Below are 17,501 nucleotides of genomic sequence, written 5' to 3'. Positions count from 1 at the left end.
TGTCTCCAGACAGGGCTGAGGCACTGAATGTAAATAAATCTATCAGGGCAAGAAGCTTGAATATCAAGTTACCACTCCTTACAATCAAGAGCCTTTTCATGCCACCCATGAGGGCCATTCTTGTAATGCTAGTACACAAGAGAGGCCCACAAATCATCTCTCTATCCTTCCCTTTCAATACCTCCCTGTTGTATCTAATCCTTCTTTCTTTCCATACACTGACATCTTGTTTGTTTGATTGTGAACAACAGAAGCAGAGAGATCTGAACGCTGGATGGCCTGTGATTGATATTTGCTAGAATCTGGTTTGGGCTCATGTAGCCACTACACAAACATGTTGCGAGTACATCTGAACGATGAGACTATCTCTAGCCATGATCAACGTCAGGCTCGGCCGCTATCGATCTGTCCCTGTTGCCACAGCCACGCTCTGACCGGGAGCGGAAAATCTGTTTACAAGGGTCAGTGGAGTGTTTAGACAGACAATTGAAGAGGTCAGTAGCTACTAGTAAACACAGCAAAACGGATGTGCTGGAAGTGTGCTGCATGTTATAGAACAATGTAGCAGTTAAATGTGATAAAATACCTGTGCATCACAATGCTTATTTAAAAGAATCATATAAATACAAGTCAAATTTCCTTGTAACAAAGACAATAATATAGCTACTTTACTATAAATAATTAAAATAATAAAACAAAATGTGAATATACATACTGTTCAAAAGTTTGGTTTGGATTTTGTAATGTTTTTAAAAGAAGTCTCTTGCAAGACTTCATTTATTTGATGAAAATACAGTAATAAATAATATTGTGAAATATTATTTGAAATAATATTAAAAACGTAAAAAAATAATTCAAAATAACGTTTCTCTATTTGAATATATATATATATAAAAAAGTACTTTATTCCTGTGATTTAAAGCTGAATTTTCAGCATCATTACTCCATTCTTCAGTGTCACACGATCCTTCAGAAATCATTCTAATATGCTGATTTGATGCTCAAGAAACATTTTTTTATTACTATCAATGTTGTAAATAGCTGTGCCGCTTCATATTTTTTGCACAAATGTAAGATTCAAAAGTTCCAAAAGTACAACATTTATGAAATGGATTTTTTTTATATGTAATATTATAAATTACTGACACCTGAAGCAAACATTGTACAGAGTTAGTCATGATCCTGGTGAGTGACGTAAAAGCAGATAACTGCTAATTCAGTTGATGACCAGTATGTCTTTTAACAGAATTAAAGCTGCTCACAAAGACAATTCAAGTGCATTTAGATCACATCCATCTGAAGTTCTTTCCTGACACTGCCAGTGATTCATTATCAGCTCAGTGAGTCATCTGATGAAAACCCACATTTATAGATTTCTTTTTCAGACTTTTTTTTTTTTTTTGGAAATACTGCTATTAAGAATAAGCCTGTGAATCTGATCTCAAAAGTGAACAAGCATGGGCTGCTTTTAAAGACAAGTGTACCGTGACGCTACCCATCTGTGTTATATTCCCAGAGGAGATGACATGCAGTGTCAGTGATTGAGAGATCCTTTATACTTTACACTTTAAACTTATCCTAAGCTTCACAAGTTACATATTAAAAAAAAAGAAACAAAGTATATAAAAAATAAAATAAATCGTGTCATTCTGAAAGGTAGTTGTGCATTTAAAATCAACATGGCAATTGCAAATCATTTTACTTCTATAATATGACCTCTACCCATAGAAAGATTTGCTCTTATTTACTGTATGTATTGAGCCATGCAACAGTGTTTTCCTGAAGGTGCTCACTCATATTCACAACACACACAATGTACGGCATTATTCAGTACTAAAGGGCCGTTCACACCAAGGATGATAACTATAACTATGTAAAAGATTTAACGATTATTCTAATTAGAATAGAGACGTCCACACCACAACTATAACAATAACAGCACAGAGGAACGATATCATTGGAATCACTTTCAGAACTATTTTTCAGCTGATGAACGATAAAAACATTGACAGCCAATCAGAATCCATCCTACTATGAAGAGCTTGAACATAAAGGGGCAAACGACAACACGCTCTTATAATAAATGCTAGTGCTATTTTAATATAATTTAAATACTATTATAACGTTTTGCTTTTATTTTTATATTTTCATTTAATTTTAATTAATAATCATGTTATTATCAATTTAAATATTTCTATTTGTATTTTAGTTTACTTTAGTAGACTTGTTTGTTTGAGTTAGTTGCCAAGGCAACATTTCTAATTTTCATTAAATCTAATATTTTAGCTTTATTTTTAGTTTTATTTCAATTAAGGAAAACCATTTTATTGACGTGTATTTGTGTGGATGCTAATATAGTTATTGTTATAGTTGTCTTGGTGTGAACGGACCTTAAGTCCACACTTAAACTGTTCAAAGACTATGATGTATGTCACACACACACACACACACACACACACACACACACACACACACACCTAAATCTAAAAACAATATCACAGCAAGAGTCCAAAATATCATATCTGTGAAATAATTGCTTCTTATTGGTGTTGAATCTCTTGAAATTGTTGTATAATAAATTTTTAGATCCCATAATTTTACATGCTGCACCTGTTAAAGTGGGCGGTTCTTGGTTCAGTCAGATTATTGCGACTATGGCATTTGTTTAAAGATCATTTTAATGCACAAACATCCCCAATAAGTTTCCAATAATGACAGAAAAGGCAACGTTTCACTGTTGTGTTTAGGAATAGCTTCCATTTACTGCAAAATCATTGTGGACTTATGAATAAATCATTATGCATGAGATAATATAATGCATCAAGCCATATTGCCCACAGACCTTTAACCCCTGGGTAGGTTATGAGATTAATCAAAGAAAATGCACTCACCCAGATATTTGGTTAATGTTTGGCCTCAAATGTCAAACCACCCAAGCGATTGATCTGCATCAAACACTAAGAAGATGAAAAAGGTTTGTTTTAATCTCATTAGTCCATCACTAAAACACTATTTAATATTCTCTATTAACTTCACAATTTAAATACAAACTTACATATTAAGGGAGTGTGTTCATGCAAAAAAGAATGATAATGACTTAATTTAAATACTAATGTGTGAGCACTATTTCAGTACAATTAGCATATGGTGGTTCATAAATAAGAAATAAATGTTTAATAAAATTACTAATAAACTCTCAGATATGAATTCAGAATTCTGACATTTTTCTTTAAATTCTAATTTAAGCAATTCTAAGAATTCTGAGTTTACATCTCACAATTCAGTTTTTCTTCTTCTTCTGTAATTGCAGCTTATTCATATCTCACAATTCTTACCTCTTACCGAGTTTATATCTAACGATTCAGACTTTTCTTCTTAGAATTGCAAGGTATAAACTTGGATATGGGAGATATAAACACGTAATTCTGACTTTACATCAAATGACAGATAAAAAAATGAATTAATAACAAAAATACATAATTGTAAGATAAAAACATACAATTGTGAGATAAAAAGTCACAATTACCTTTTTTATTTTTTATTCCGTGGTGAAAGAAAAAAACAATTGCGAGATGCAAACTCAGAATTCTGAGGAAAAAGGTCTGAATAAATTCAGAATTGCAAGAAAAACGTCAGAATTGTGACAAAAAAGTCGCAATTACCTTTTTTTTTTTTTTTTATCCCGTGGCAGAAACAAGCTTCCTTAGATAACAGCAACTGCACAGCTGAAAAACTTTCTGAAAAAATAAAGTTGCATGAGAATATCTATTCTAAGCATTTACTATTGAAGCAGAAACAGACCTGTTTGTTATTTGCAGTTTCTTCAAGGATCAGAGATGCTGAACATTTCATGGCTTCTTGTGAATGGCAATCGACCCTGAGTGCCCTGAAGCTGTGTTCAGATCCAGCCATGGGCTTTTCGGGAGCCTTTCATTTAAAGAAATTAAATACTATTTTTGCATTGAGGTCAGTCATGTAATTGGGCTATTTCATAATGATGCATTATAATAATTGAATGGATCCGGACCAAGACCAAACCTGATGAGACACATAGGATCAGTCGATACAGAGCGAAACACTTCTGATTCCTCTTATGCCTCGGCATTTTTTAATACCACTTTTATTAGAATATTTACAAGGAAGCAGTGCAGATAATGAGAGAGCCTTCTTGAAAATAAAAAAAATAAAAAACACATGATGAAATCATTATGTTTAATTTCAGTTAAGAGGGGCAGTGAAGATTAGATGGTAAGAGTGAGCTAATACGTACAAAAGAGGTAGACATGGAGACAACAACAGTAAGAGTGAGTCAGAGTGAAGAGTAGGAGAGGAGATGCTGCATGATCATTAGTCTTTGGCGAAGCACTCCTCGAGTTTCGGCTCATCTGCATGAAGACGGGCTTCTCGTGTCCCTAATGAGAGAACCTAGATACAGTTACATTACCAAAACCCCCAGCAGCACGAGCCAATCGATCCCAGGTTTACCCCAGCGAGTCTCACTAACACTGCTGCTCTGATCACTGTGATTTGGGTGTTGATGGGGTTTGCTTCCTGGTAGAGAGATGATGTGAGGGGAAGATGAGGCAGAGATTCCACACCCTGCAATGAAAAACATCTTAGTATTTGATGTTTTATTTACATAAAAACAAAACTGTAAACTGTTCATCTGAAAGCTCTGTTACTGAAATATGCATTATAGCGCAGGTCCATTGCTTTCTTTGATTTGCACCCTAGAAACAACCCAGAACACTCTAGAAACCATATATTATGGCCCTGTTAAAGACCCAGAATACCATAGCAACCACTACTACCAATCAAAACAGCCAAGCAAACACATAACACCCTAAACAACCAAAACACAATAGAACGTGCTAAAACATCTCAGATCACCATAGCAACTACATAGCAACACCCTAGAAAACAATTAAAACACCATAGAGCCTGCTAAAAATTCTTAGATCATCATAGCAACACCCTAGAAAACAATTAAAACACCTAGAAAACACCTAAAACACCATAGAACCTGCTAAAATTACCCAAATCACCATAGCAACTGCTTAGCAGTCACATAGCAAGCAACACACTAGAAAACAACTAAAACAGCGTATCATAAAAACTTCTCAGATCACCATAGTAACCACATAGTAACACCCTAGAAAACACCTAAAACACAAAGCATGCTAAAATCTTCTCGGATCACCATAGCAACCACATAGCAACACCCTAGAAAACACCTAAAACACCATGGAACCTGCTAAAATGACCCAAATCACCATAGCAACTGCTTAGCAGTCACATAGCAAGCAACACACTAGAAAACAACTAAAACAGCGTATGATAAAAACTTCTCATATCACCATAGCAACAGCATAGAAAACAAATAAAACTCCATAGAGCCTGCTAAAAAAGCAACACACTGAAAAACACTTGCATCATATGAAAAACATTGTTAAAAAGAAAAAAAAGAGGGAGTGCTCTAAGAACCACTAAACAATATTTTTTAGACTGACGGTGAAGGGTCACATTTTTGGGGCTGCAATAAATTCACAAAGCTTATGGTGTTATTTTAATTTGACATTACTCATAATTTAACTAGATATGCAAATGCAGCACACACACACATATATTAACCACTGCAGGTGTAAAAGCCTTTCCTTGTACCAGTTCCAGAAGTGCTTTTACGCTGGTCCACTTTGCACAGGTCTCTCTCTGTGACAGGACATTAGTTTGATGTGGATTGAGTAACCTACAGCCGGGTCACTACTCTCCCCTTCTGTCATCATACGTCTTTCATCACTGCTGCTTAGGAAACTATTCCATTTTGAACAGTCTCCGAGAAAGGTCTGGTGTTTCCTTCTTATTTGGAAGCTGCAGCCCATTAGCAGTAGTTTTGTTGTGTGGGAGTGGTGAATTTGTCCAGTAATTGAATTATTCTCTACTCTAATTGACTTGGCAGACTTATTCAGCATATCCTGTTTAAAATCACTGATACGTCCTACGCCTAACTTTAATGGACTGGGACGGCACTCAGAAAAATAAAGGGAGAAAAATGATGCCAGAATCTGAAGTTGTTTCGTCAAACTGTTCCCTAAACTCACAGGATCTGTGAGGTGTGTGATAGTCAGCATGGAGTTGTTCTTTAAAGCACACTGAGGGAGTATTAGCAGCCAGCCTCTCCTCATGATGACGGTTTTTGCTGTTTTCAAAAAGAGTGAGAATGCGCTGAAATAAATCAATGGATCGTGGAAGCACACAGGTACACTGCTAGATGTAAAGAGGTAAACAACTGAGTCCGGAATCTGCGAAATGGTCTTAAAAGCCTCTTCACAAGCTGAGCTTTTAAAGAGCACGAGAGAACAGTCCCAACTCTCGAGTTGCCATTTTAGGGCCACGGAATAGAAAACCACCATAGATGGATTTTTCACTCGCCCCCTCATTCTCTCTCTCTCTCCAGCTATATTTCTATCTTTGCTGATTCTGATGAAGAGGGAAAGAGAGGAGGAAGTCTGGAGCCATCACTATGTCCTTATTGCAGCAGAAAAAAGGGTCTGCTCGGGTCCTGCCAGTAATTGTGGTCAGGGCACTATGACCTTACTGCTGCGTGTATGGAGACTCTCTGAGAGGGAGGTGGGACACAATATTTATCCCTTATGGGAGGATGAGACTCTGCAATCACAGCAGTCGGCCAACAACATCCATCCTCCTCTTATACCCTTTCAGTACCAGAAAGCCTTGAGTGGCTCTGAGCTGAAGGTTTAAACCACATGGACAATTGCAACAGGCACAGCTGGATATGTAACACACTGAAGGGAAAAAAAGCCCTTTATTTAGCATCAATGAGAACAAAATGAAATGACATTTGAAATTTTTTTTTTTTTTTCCAGAAACAAAGACCCAGATAATTTTCTGTTGCACATCTCTGGATTTTCATCTCAAAATGTCTCAAGATGTCTCAAGAAGTCTACAATCAAATGTCAAAGATCTCAGTATGAGCTCAAATATCTCATCAAATGTTAAGCTATACTATCCACTTTCAATTTATAGCTCCATATTCCTACTGTAATGCCAATAAGTTTTTATTTTTAAAATCTTTTTTTATTGTCCATGAATTTTTCAAAGAAATGGATAACACTTTACAAGAAACTTCATTATTTATATTTAGTAAACCACATTAGTTAATATGAACTAACAATTAAAAATTATTCTAAGCATTAATTAATCATAGTTAATGTTAATTTCAACATGTCAAAACTTGTATCTGTTAAGATTATTTAATGAACCTGAGCTAACGTGAACTAACAAAGAACAGGTGTTTTTTTATTACATAAAAACATTAACAAAGATTCATAAACACTGTAACATATGTATTGCTCATTTTTAGTTAATGCTAGTTAATGCATTAACTAAAGTTAACTAAGAAAGGTTATTGTAAAGTATTACCGACAAAGCAAATGTGTCCTGCACAATAAAAGAGAACTTCAAAAAACACCTACTGAAATTTTCTACTGGGACAAAAAGAAGGAAAGAAAAATCACAAATTAGTTCTCTTTATAAGCTCAATTGTTTCTCCTATAGACAGCAATAATATGCAATGGAGAGCAAATGGAGACTTTTGCTCGAGTCTCTTGCTTCTCAGATTTATTCTACTGAGAAAAGACCTAGTGATCTCACATGTGTCTCATCCAGAGTTTTAGAGGAGATTTCAAACAGTCTCATACTGTGATCTGTGACAATCTGTGATGAAAAACCAGAATTCTCAATGTGAACTTGTATTTACCATCAAATTCTAGAGCTATAATGTCTATATTCATTTTATGACTCAATATTCTTACTTCATGTTAACAAAGAGAAACATCTGAGACAAAAATGAGACCTACTGTAAATGTCTCCTGAGCAACAAAAGAGCAACTTCTGAGTACTCGTCTTTTCTCTGGGACTCATCAATTCTCTAGGAAAAAAAAATCAAATTAGTTCTCTTCATAATCTCAATTGTTTCCTCTCAATAATATCAATGGAGAGCAATTGGTGACTTTTGCTAAAGCCTCCTGCTTCTCAGATTTATTCTCCTTAGAATAAGACACAGAAATCCCATATGTACGTCATCTGTAGTTTCAGAAGAAATCTCAAAATGTCTCAAACTGTGCTCAGATTTCTCTAAGAGCTCAAAGTCTGAAACAGTCAGAGATCTCAATATGAACTCAAACATTTCTCATCAAATACTCCCAAGGCAAAATTATCTGATTTATGTTATTCACATTCATTTTATAGCTCTGTACATTTACTGTATACTTAGGATTGCAACATTTGGGTCTATTTTTATTAATTTTTAGCAGGAAAAATCCAAGACTCACATCCAAGTTCTCCATGAGTTATGAAAGCGCAAGAGCCTCTGAGCAATATGATTTCCTCAGGATCACCTGTTGGAAAGAAAACAAAAATCGCACGACATTCCTTAATAATATTCACAATAAATATTAAAAGCAGAGAAAATTGAGACTTTTACTTGAGTCTCCTACTTTTCAAAATTATATTCGTGAGGAAAAGTCCCCAGTAATTTCACATGTGCCTCCTCTAGAGTTTCAGAAGAGATCTCAAAATGTCTCAAACTGCACTCAGATTTCCCAAGATCCTAAAGTCTACAATCAACTGCCAGAGATCTCAGTATAAACTCAAATATTTCTCATCAACTGATTTGAGCAATTTCACATTCCTTTTATAGTTCCATATATCCACTGCAAAATCCAAAACGAAACTGATACATCTGAGACCTCCAGAGTTACGTAAGAGCAACCTCTGAGCAATATCATTTTCCTCTTGCTGATAAAAAAACACATCCCTTAAATATCTCAATTGGCTCTCAAGACAGCAATGAGCTTAAATGCAGTTTTTTCTGCTTGAGTCTTCTCAGATTTATTTCCTAAGAAAAAGACCCCAATAATCTCACACGTGCCTCCTCACAGACCACTCTAACATGTGCAATGAAACATTTCAGATGATATCAAACATAAATCACTTATACAGAAAATCACACACATCGCATATGACTTTTAAATAAACATTGCGTGATCCTAGAGGTGGAGGGAGATGAATTAGGGAAGTGCCACGATCCTTGCCCTTTTTGCCTGGAGATACTCATGAGTTGTTTATTCCTCACAAGCTCAAAGTTCACGGTCAGCTCTAACAGGTGGAGCACTTCCGATCCATTCGTGTCCACCTACAGCTCACAGGTCTGGCTTCCCCGCTCGCTTCTGCGAGTGTCACAGAGGTGTCTGGTGACCATTGCTCTCTCTCATCTCACACTCACACTCAACTAATGGACTGCTTTGCCCCTCCCCTCCGTTTCTCCATCTCAGACTGGGAGGTTCCCCTGGGCCCTGCTACACGGCTCAATAGCTCAGCTCCTGGATGGGATCATAACCCTGAGTGCTGGCCAAGAGAAGAGCCGCTTCTCCTCACATCCAGAGTTCCTGCTGCAGGGTGGAGTTTCCCCCAGGATAACAAACTCACTCGAACCTCACCATGGCTGACCGTAGGGTGGCCCCGGTTGTGGTGATGCTTCTCGTCCTGGTCGCACCAGCCCTGAGCGGATGCCCAAGTGCCTGCCGCTGCTCCTTCGCCATGCTTCAATGCCTGGAGCTGGACGGAATCACCAGCATCCCTGCGTTGGCAGCGCAGGAGAGCGAAAACGTCACTGAAATGTAAGTTGTGTTTGGTGTTCAGGCAAGTTTACAGTGAGATGCTTGAGAACAGCTGTTTGGAAGTTCAGCGCTTGATCTTGGAAGGTGATGGAATGGGTTGCGAGTTCAATCAAACTGATTGGCGTTCATGAATTTTCATGGAGAATTCTGGGCATTTGGATATATAATTTGTGCATGGTGTAGCCTAGTGGTTTTTCCTGGCAGACCACTCCAATTATCTTCAGCATTTATTGCTTTTAAATGCATTTCATTTATTTTGTGGAATCCGAACGTAACGCACTGAAAGCAGAACTTTCTCAAAACAAGGCAATGCTTGGGAACTAGTCAAGGACTGGAGGAAAGGCCTGGTACTTTGTGTTGCTGCTGAGCTGTGCGCAGCTTCTCTTTAAGTGCTTTTAAGAGTGTCAGGTACATAATCTATTCTCGGAAATGGTGAGAAAACATCTCCATGTTAATGTGTCAGAAGGATGGTTCCCAGAGGTGTAGGACTTTTTAGTCAGATCAGTTTAGTGCACTTCATTCAGAATTGTGTTTATATCACTATAGCACTCATGCTTATAGTAGGAAACATAATCGCCACACAATACAATCATCTCAGTTTCATGCGTTCTCTCTTGCCCATCCCTTAAGTGTAAACAATGCAATATTTAAATGGAAAGAAATGCTAGAAAAAAAGCCTGATAACTGGTTAACTCTAAGTTAGTTTACCATACACAATGAAAAGCTATTATATTAAAACAATGTATTTTTACACTACAATATTGTTTAAAATATATATCATTTTGTATGTAAACAGTATGATTCATCTCATAATTTACAGTCAAAACAATATCCTTCACATATGTAAGACATTTCTTTTTTTAAAGAAGTGATGCATCTCATTTTCTTATTATTTATGTCCATTGGGGTGTTTTATGATATTTACTTAGTTAATGTTTATTGCATTATTTTAGTGGTATTTAGATGTGTCTTACCTTGATTGTATTTGTTTGGATCACAATGTGCGTTGCCCATATCTACTTTTTGGTCACAGATGCTGGAAAGCCCATTTCTGATGAACTGTACATCATCATGTGCATCATGTATCATTATGCTGAAGAGTTGTCCATGTTTTTTTGAGACCAAGTTTTTAAGATCTGGCTCTCTTGGTTCTCTGGAAGAGATGAGACATAAAAAAAACACTTTTTAAAAAGTTAAAACCTGGATTTTAATCCCTAGCGAATATATGTTTTAATAAATCAAGCTTAAACTGAAATGGAAGAGATCAACATGCAATTTCATCGTACATAAAAGAGCAGCTTTAACATTTTTGATAATAACTCCTATTTTTTTCAATGGAGAAAAAAAGTCATATGAGTTTCAAGCAACATAAGGATAGACAGATATCGATAAAATGTTTCAATACAATTTTATAAATACAAATGGATGTATTTTTGCCCCAGCATTTAAGGGAAACACTTTATGACAATAATACAACATAATTACAAAAGATTTTTATTCTTTTAGTTTTTGGGAAGTTGAATTGACATCTACCAATCGATCAAAAGTGATCAATTGGAGCTTAATTTAATTATTAGGATAACTGTTTGTAAAACATAGTTTCCAAAATGTATCCCACAATGTCTGACATCATCATCACTGCATTTTTTTTTTAGTTCTGCGCAGTTGCCACTGTTGTTTTTCTCAGTACACCTGCTCAAGTGCGATTCTCTGAACTCCAGTCGAGTCTTACATTTACTACAAGCATTCAATCAATAAATGAGAATGCACTTTTGCCACGTGTTTACACAGAAAACTTTGTGCCTGTAAAAAAACCCAGCATTTCGCCGTATTAGTGAGATGGGCACAGCACAGAGGAACAGTGCTTCTACCAAGAAGGAAAACAAGAGACCATTAACTTCATACCAGCGGCAGAAATACATCATTCATCATGCTGTAAATTCCATTCTGTGATTTGCTCACGAATGCACTGCTGAAAACAATAGATGAAATATTGCCCACTCGACTCGATTCAATAAGCCAAAGCAGTTTGAGATGTCGTCCCACCTGCTCTGTAATTGCATTACGGCTCTCTGAGTCAATCAGACGCTAATAAATATCTGTTTGTGCTTCTTGAACACAACTGGACAGAATCACAGATCAAAAGATTCCAATAAATTCAGTAGAAATGTCTTTAGTTATTAGCATATATATTTGAAAAGGTTATTATGTTCAATTTAGAGAAGATTTAAGGCAGCAACATTATTATCAGCATGACTGTACACTGAAAAAACAACTGGTGTAGGATTTACTTTGAAACGATTTTTACTAAGAATTGGCTAGTAAATTTCACAAATAATTACAAAGAAATGGCAAGTAACACAATGTGAAGTTTTGAAGTTGAAGGACATTGTGAAACATACACCAATAATTTTTACAACTTTGAAAAGTAATTTTTTGCAGTGTACGTATAATCAATGCCTTGCTACTGGTGAATATTTTGTTATCAATCATTTGTCTGGGGATTAATACACAACAAAACACACTATCCCACTTCTTTAAAGCTTATTTTAAGACCATATTTCAGCATGCTACAGTAAATTAATTAATTTGCGAATGCTTGAAAACATAATATTGAATTTAATTTAATTGGATGTACACTTTAGTATCATATGAGTCTGTAAAAATGGTTTACAAAAAGTATTTCTGAAATAAGTTCTGTGGTTTATTTAGCTTTTTCAATGTCAAGTGCTGCTGTCAGTTGACACAGCCTTGCAGAATGAAATATTCTAGATGATTAGAGACTTGGTTTCACCATGGTGTACAAAACCATGGCAACACCATGGATGGTTTTGGATAGTTTTTTACTTTGTACTGAATTAGGGAAGACGTCATATGATGTATGCCTATTGTCAATACAGCTCTATATAGTTGAGCCATTGTGGAGAAACCATTTAAACTTTTCTCTAAAAGAATCCGAGTTCTCCTTCCTGGAAGTACAAGTGCTTTTCAACGAATCTGTGTGGAACTGAAAAGTAATCGATTTCAAAATACTTCACTGATGGTGCTCATGCCTCATATTAACGGCTGCAAGGGCACAGCGCTATTTCGTTTAACTCAAAGAGACCTGGAATCACACACTTTATGAGTTTTAGAGTGGAGATAAAACAAGTTTCTACTGCTATATGTACTCATGTGAACATTAAAGCATTTTAGCATGTATTTACATATTTAAATGCATTCATATATATTTTATATAAATAAAAAATAATGCAATCTCAGGAAGGCATCACTACAATGAAACGTCTCAGTTACATATTGTAACCCTCATTCCCTGAAGGAGGTAAGTGAGACGTCACGTCGGTGACCGAAGAATTGGGAATCTCGCCAGAGAGACCAATCTACTTCGAGTGTAAACTAAATGAGCCAATGCACATTGGCATGCGATGATTGCATGCAGCTGCCGCTGATCGCAGCGCGAGTGTAAACAGGCAGCAAATGCACCGCATATTCAGGTTTTTGCTGAGGAGCTGAGCCGGTGACCCGGCCGCTCAGCGGTGGTACAGCAGCTGTGGCAACGGGACGTAACATCTCCGTTCCCTCCTTCAGGAAACGAGGGTTACAATATGTAACGAGATGTTCCCTTTCAGTCGGTCACTTTCGATGTCACGACGGTGACCAACGAATTGGGAATCCCTACCAAAGCGCCATGGATGCTGCCCCTTCCAGTGTCTTGTGCGAGCCTCTGCCCCCTTTTTGGAGTAGACTGGGGTTTAGCAACAAGAATATCAGTCACTGTTGCCGTAGCACTACCCACTCAGTGAGATTGGATAACACTGGGAAAACGTACCCGTTCCACTTGGAACAGGAACGTTGCGGAAGCCCCATCAGTGGGACTGCCGTCCTGCCTTTGAACGAATTCAAGCAGCTCAACACCGACTGAGCACGTTCCTCTGTTAGGTGTGCTGTCTGTTCGACCGAATCCAACTCCATACCGAGAAAAGGGATCCTCTGCGTGGGGGATAGTTTGCTCTTTTCCCAGTTGACCCGAAGACCCAACAGGCTGAGGTGTCTGAGGTCCCTCCACAACTTTCGTGAAGACACAGGGGGACAGGGACAGCCCAAAGTGCAGGACCTTGCATGATATGCTCGTCCTTAGAACGCGAAAGGGTCTGAGGCACAGAAGGATTGATACATGAAAGTACACATCCTTCAGGTCGATTGCTGCAAACCAATCTCGGGGACGGATGCACCCAAAGATGCGTTTCTGTGTTAACATCTTGAACAGTAGACTGTGAAGGGCCCGATTCAAGACACGCAGGTCCAAGATCAGTCGTAACCCACCGCCTTTCTACAATGAAGTAGGGGCTGTAAAACCTCGTCTTCATATCGGCTGGAGGGACCGACTCTATCGCGTCCTTTGCCAGCAGGACTGCGATCTCCGCACGCAAGACAGGGGCATCGGCTGCCTGCACTGAAGTGAAGTGGATGCCCCTGAACTTGGGGGGACGCCGGGCGAACTGAATCGCACAGCCGAGTCTGATGGTCCGAAGGAGCCAGCAAGATGGGCTGGGCAGCGCTAGCCAGGCTTCCAGATACCGTACAAGCGGGATCAGTGGAACCACCGACGTACCCGCAGTGGGGCAGCGAGGTGGAATGCAGGGACCCAGCTCGGGCAGCTCGTGGGCCGACCAAAGCGGGGTCTGAGTGTGCAGTGCAACACTTACCTGGTTCCATGGTTGGGCAGAGGGTGCGTGAGTAGGGCCTTTGATAGTGCTCTCGAACTGCCCACTGCTGCCTGCTGGCGACAGAGGAGGATGAGTGAGAAACGGGACTGGACCGTCCACAACTCTCCATGTCCTCTTGAGACCCAGAGATTTGTCGAGATTTTGGCCACCACTTACTGTGAGGTCAGTGGTGGGACAAAACAAAACAAAAGATTCTCCGCCCGGCCCTTCTCCGGGGGAGGGAGTGGTGCGTTCACCATCTCCCGAAGAGCGGCTCCCTCCATCTCTGGGTCGCCACCAGGTTCGGTGGGGGCCTGGACGGGCAGGGCGGCTGCCCTGCGACCGGTTTCACAGTGCTGCTTAGCTGGAGGCTGCTGCGGCTGCGGCGCGGGAGCAGGGGCGGACGCCCTCAGCGACAAGCAGGCTGAGTTGCTGCGGCCAGCGGGCAGGATGTGACGAGTCGCCTCAGTCTGCTTCTGTGCAGCCGAGAACTGCAGGGCGAAGCTCTTGACCGCATCGCCGAAGAGGCCGGTCTGGGACACGGGGCATTGAGGAACCACACTTTGTCGGCGTTCCTCATGTCGGCCAGACACAGCCAGAGATGGCGCTCCTGGACCACAAGCGTGGACATCGCATGACCCAGAGAACTCGCTGTGACCTTCGTCGCTCGGAGCGTGAGGTCAGTTGCGGTTCGGAGTTCCTTTAAAACTTCCGGATCATGACCACCCTCGTGCAGGTCTTTCAGTGCTTGAGCCTGGTGGACCTGCAGTAACGCCATGGTGTGTAAGGCGGAGGCAGCCTCTCCACAGGCCGCATAAGCACTGCCGGTCAGACCAGACGAATACTTATAGGCCCGGGAGGGAAGGGACGGTTTGCCCCACCAGGTGGAGGCGGTATTAGCAACTGCATCGCTACCGACCGCTCCACCGGGGGGATCTCCATATACCCCTTGGCTGCCCTGCCGTCGAGGGTGGTGGGGGAGGAGGAGCAAGCAGGCCGGTTCCTGGCAGTTAAAGATGCCATCCATGACCTGGTGAGCTCCTCATGCACCTCCGGGAAGAATGGCACCGGAGTGGGGCACTGAGAACCAGCATGGGCCACCCCAAGAAACCAGTCATTCAACCTCGAGGGCTTGGGATGCGGTGGAGTTTGTCTCCACTCGAGCCCTACCCTCTCGGCGGCCCGGGAAAGCATAGCCGTCATCTCTGGATCCGATTCAGGCTTTGCTACCATCCCGGAGGGTGGCAGTGCAGCTGAATCTTCCTCTCCAAAGAGCTCCGGCTCCGATCGTCGGGATGAGCCAAGACGCAACGTCGTCTTTACAAAGACGCAGCATCAAGTTGGCACAGACACAACGTTGTCTTTAAAAACACGCTCCCACCCGTGAATGCTCTTTTAGGGAAAAAGGCTCTTTTAGCGTGCTGAAGCACACAGGGGAAATGACCGCCTGCAACACAAACAGTGGGTAGTGCAGCCTGATGTGTGCAACCCACTCGACACGGGAAAAACAACCGCACCGTTCCGCCAACACAAAAAGCTCCCAGAGAGCGCGCTGAACTCGCCCATTCACTCAAAGCTTGGCAGGAGCAGAACGATGATATCGCTCGGCTCCGAAGCGAAAAGCTGAATATGGGTACATCTGCTGCCTATTGGCATTGGCTCGTTTAGTTTACACTCGAAGTAGATTGGTCTCTCTGGCGAGATTCCCAATTCTTCGGTCACTGACGTGACGTCGAAAGTGACCGACTGAAAGGGAACTTGGGTGGCTGCATTTCCAAGTTTTTATATATATATATATATATTTTAGATATTTCAACAAAGCAAGATAAGCCTTAATCAACAAGAAATTCAGTTTGAAATCTATTTTACTTTCATAATGTAACATGTTTCCGATTTAAAAAAGATAATCACTGAAAAAAAAAATGTAGGATGTGAATCAATGAAAAGTGGTCATTACATACCAGAATGGAGTCCAATGGTTGGAGAGTTAAGTAAGATGGATTTGTGGCATCATCTGAAATAGAAAGTTGTTTCAGAGGTGAAGCAAGTTATTGCATTTTGATCATGCAAACAAAATCTGAAATAAAGTGCAGCAATTAAATATACTGTAACACTAACATATTGTAAACAGTTTCAGATTTGAATTAATGACATTGATCATGACTATTACTAGAGGGACCTGTTTTAACACAGCATTATTTTAGTCGAATTTCAACCTGTTCTTTCGTTTCAACCCTCTAGCTACATAGAGAGTCAAGCCAAACTGGAGAACATCACAGACATAGACCTCACCAACTACAGAGAACTGAAGAACCTGTAAGTATAACACAGTCTACAAAAGATGTATACGATTCCAAAAGATTTTCAAGCAACTTAAGATTTTAATGAGACTTGCATTCTCTTCTTGTGCATTCATATATGTATTTCAGGACGGTCACAGATTGTGGGTTGGTGTACATCTCTGAAAATGCATTCCAGCATAATTTCAAGCTTCAGTATGTGTGAGTATTCTTTAGATATACACTTCCCACTTCCCACAATACACTTGGGTCTCAGAGCTTGTACCTGTCAATCATTTCAAACCCTCTTCCCTCCTGATAAGTGAAGCTGCTTTATTGGTCTCAGGTGGTAAAAACCCAAGACACATTTAAAGTTAGTCATCAACCAAATGAATATGGAGGAAAACATTTCCACATTTCACATCCAGAAATCATTTGAATGCATTCATTTTCCCATAATTCAAAAGGAAATTTGCAGAGATAATCATCATGTATTTCAAGAGCATAAGAACAATCTGAAAAACTGTGTTTGGTAGGGTGGTGGAGACTTTATAAAATCAGCTTGGCTCATGAATATTAATTACATAACATGACATCCAGTAGTTCTTCCTGATTTGCTATTTGCAATGCAATCATGTGACAGAGGCTTTTGCTAATTAAAGGAACAGTTCAACCAAAAACGAACAATTCTGTGATTATTTATGTACTTTCCTATCATTTCAAGTCTGTAATCTGTTATTTTTTCTATGGAATTAATTCATCATGCTGTAAATGAGACTTAAATCTTATATATATATATATATATAAAAAAAAAAAAT

The 17,501-nt window shown here is 39.5% G+C and overlaps 1 protein-coding gene across 1 annotated transcript in view; it reads left to right on the top strand.

Annotated features, from left to right (window-relative positions):
* Positions 1-9,519: 9,519 nt before the first annotated feature.
* The window catches only part of LOC107671431 (high affinity nerve growth factor receptor-like), a 38,588-nt gene continuing 30,606 nt past the window's right edge, over positions 9,520-17,501 (top strand). The window contains exons 1-3 of the mRNA XM_016464353.1: positions 9,520-9,698; positions 16,646-16,720; positions 16,834-16,905. Coding sequence (XP_016319839.1) covers positions 9,520-9,698; positions 16,646-16,720; positions 16,834-16,905 — 326 coding nt within the window. The remainder of the gene's footprint in view (positions 9,699-16,645; positions 16,721-16,833; positions 16,906-17,501) is intronic.

This window comes from Sinocyclocheilus anshuiensis, unplaced genomic scaffold, assembly GCF_001515605.1.
Source record: "Sinocyclocheilus anshuiensis isolate Anshui unplaced genomic scaffold, SAMN03320099.WGS_v1.1 scaffold552, whole genome shotgun sequence".
NCBI classification, from domain to species: domain Eukaryota; kingdom Metazoa; phylum Chordata; class Actinopteri; order Cypriniformes; family Cyprinidae; genus Sinocyclocheilus; species Sinocyclocheilus anshuiensis.
The sequence above is the reverse complement of the archived record's forward strand: the minus strand, read 5'-3'. Positions and strand labels throughout refer to the sequence as shown.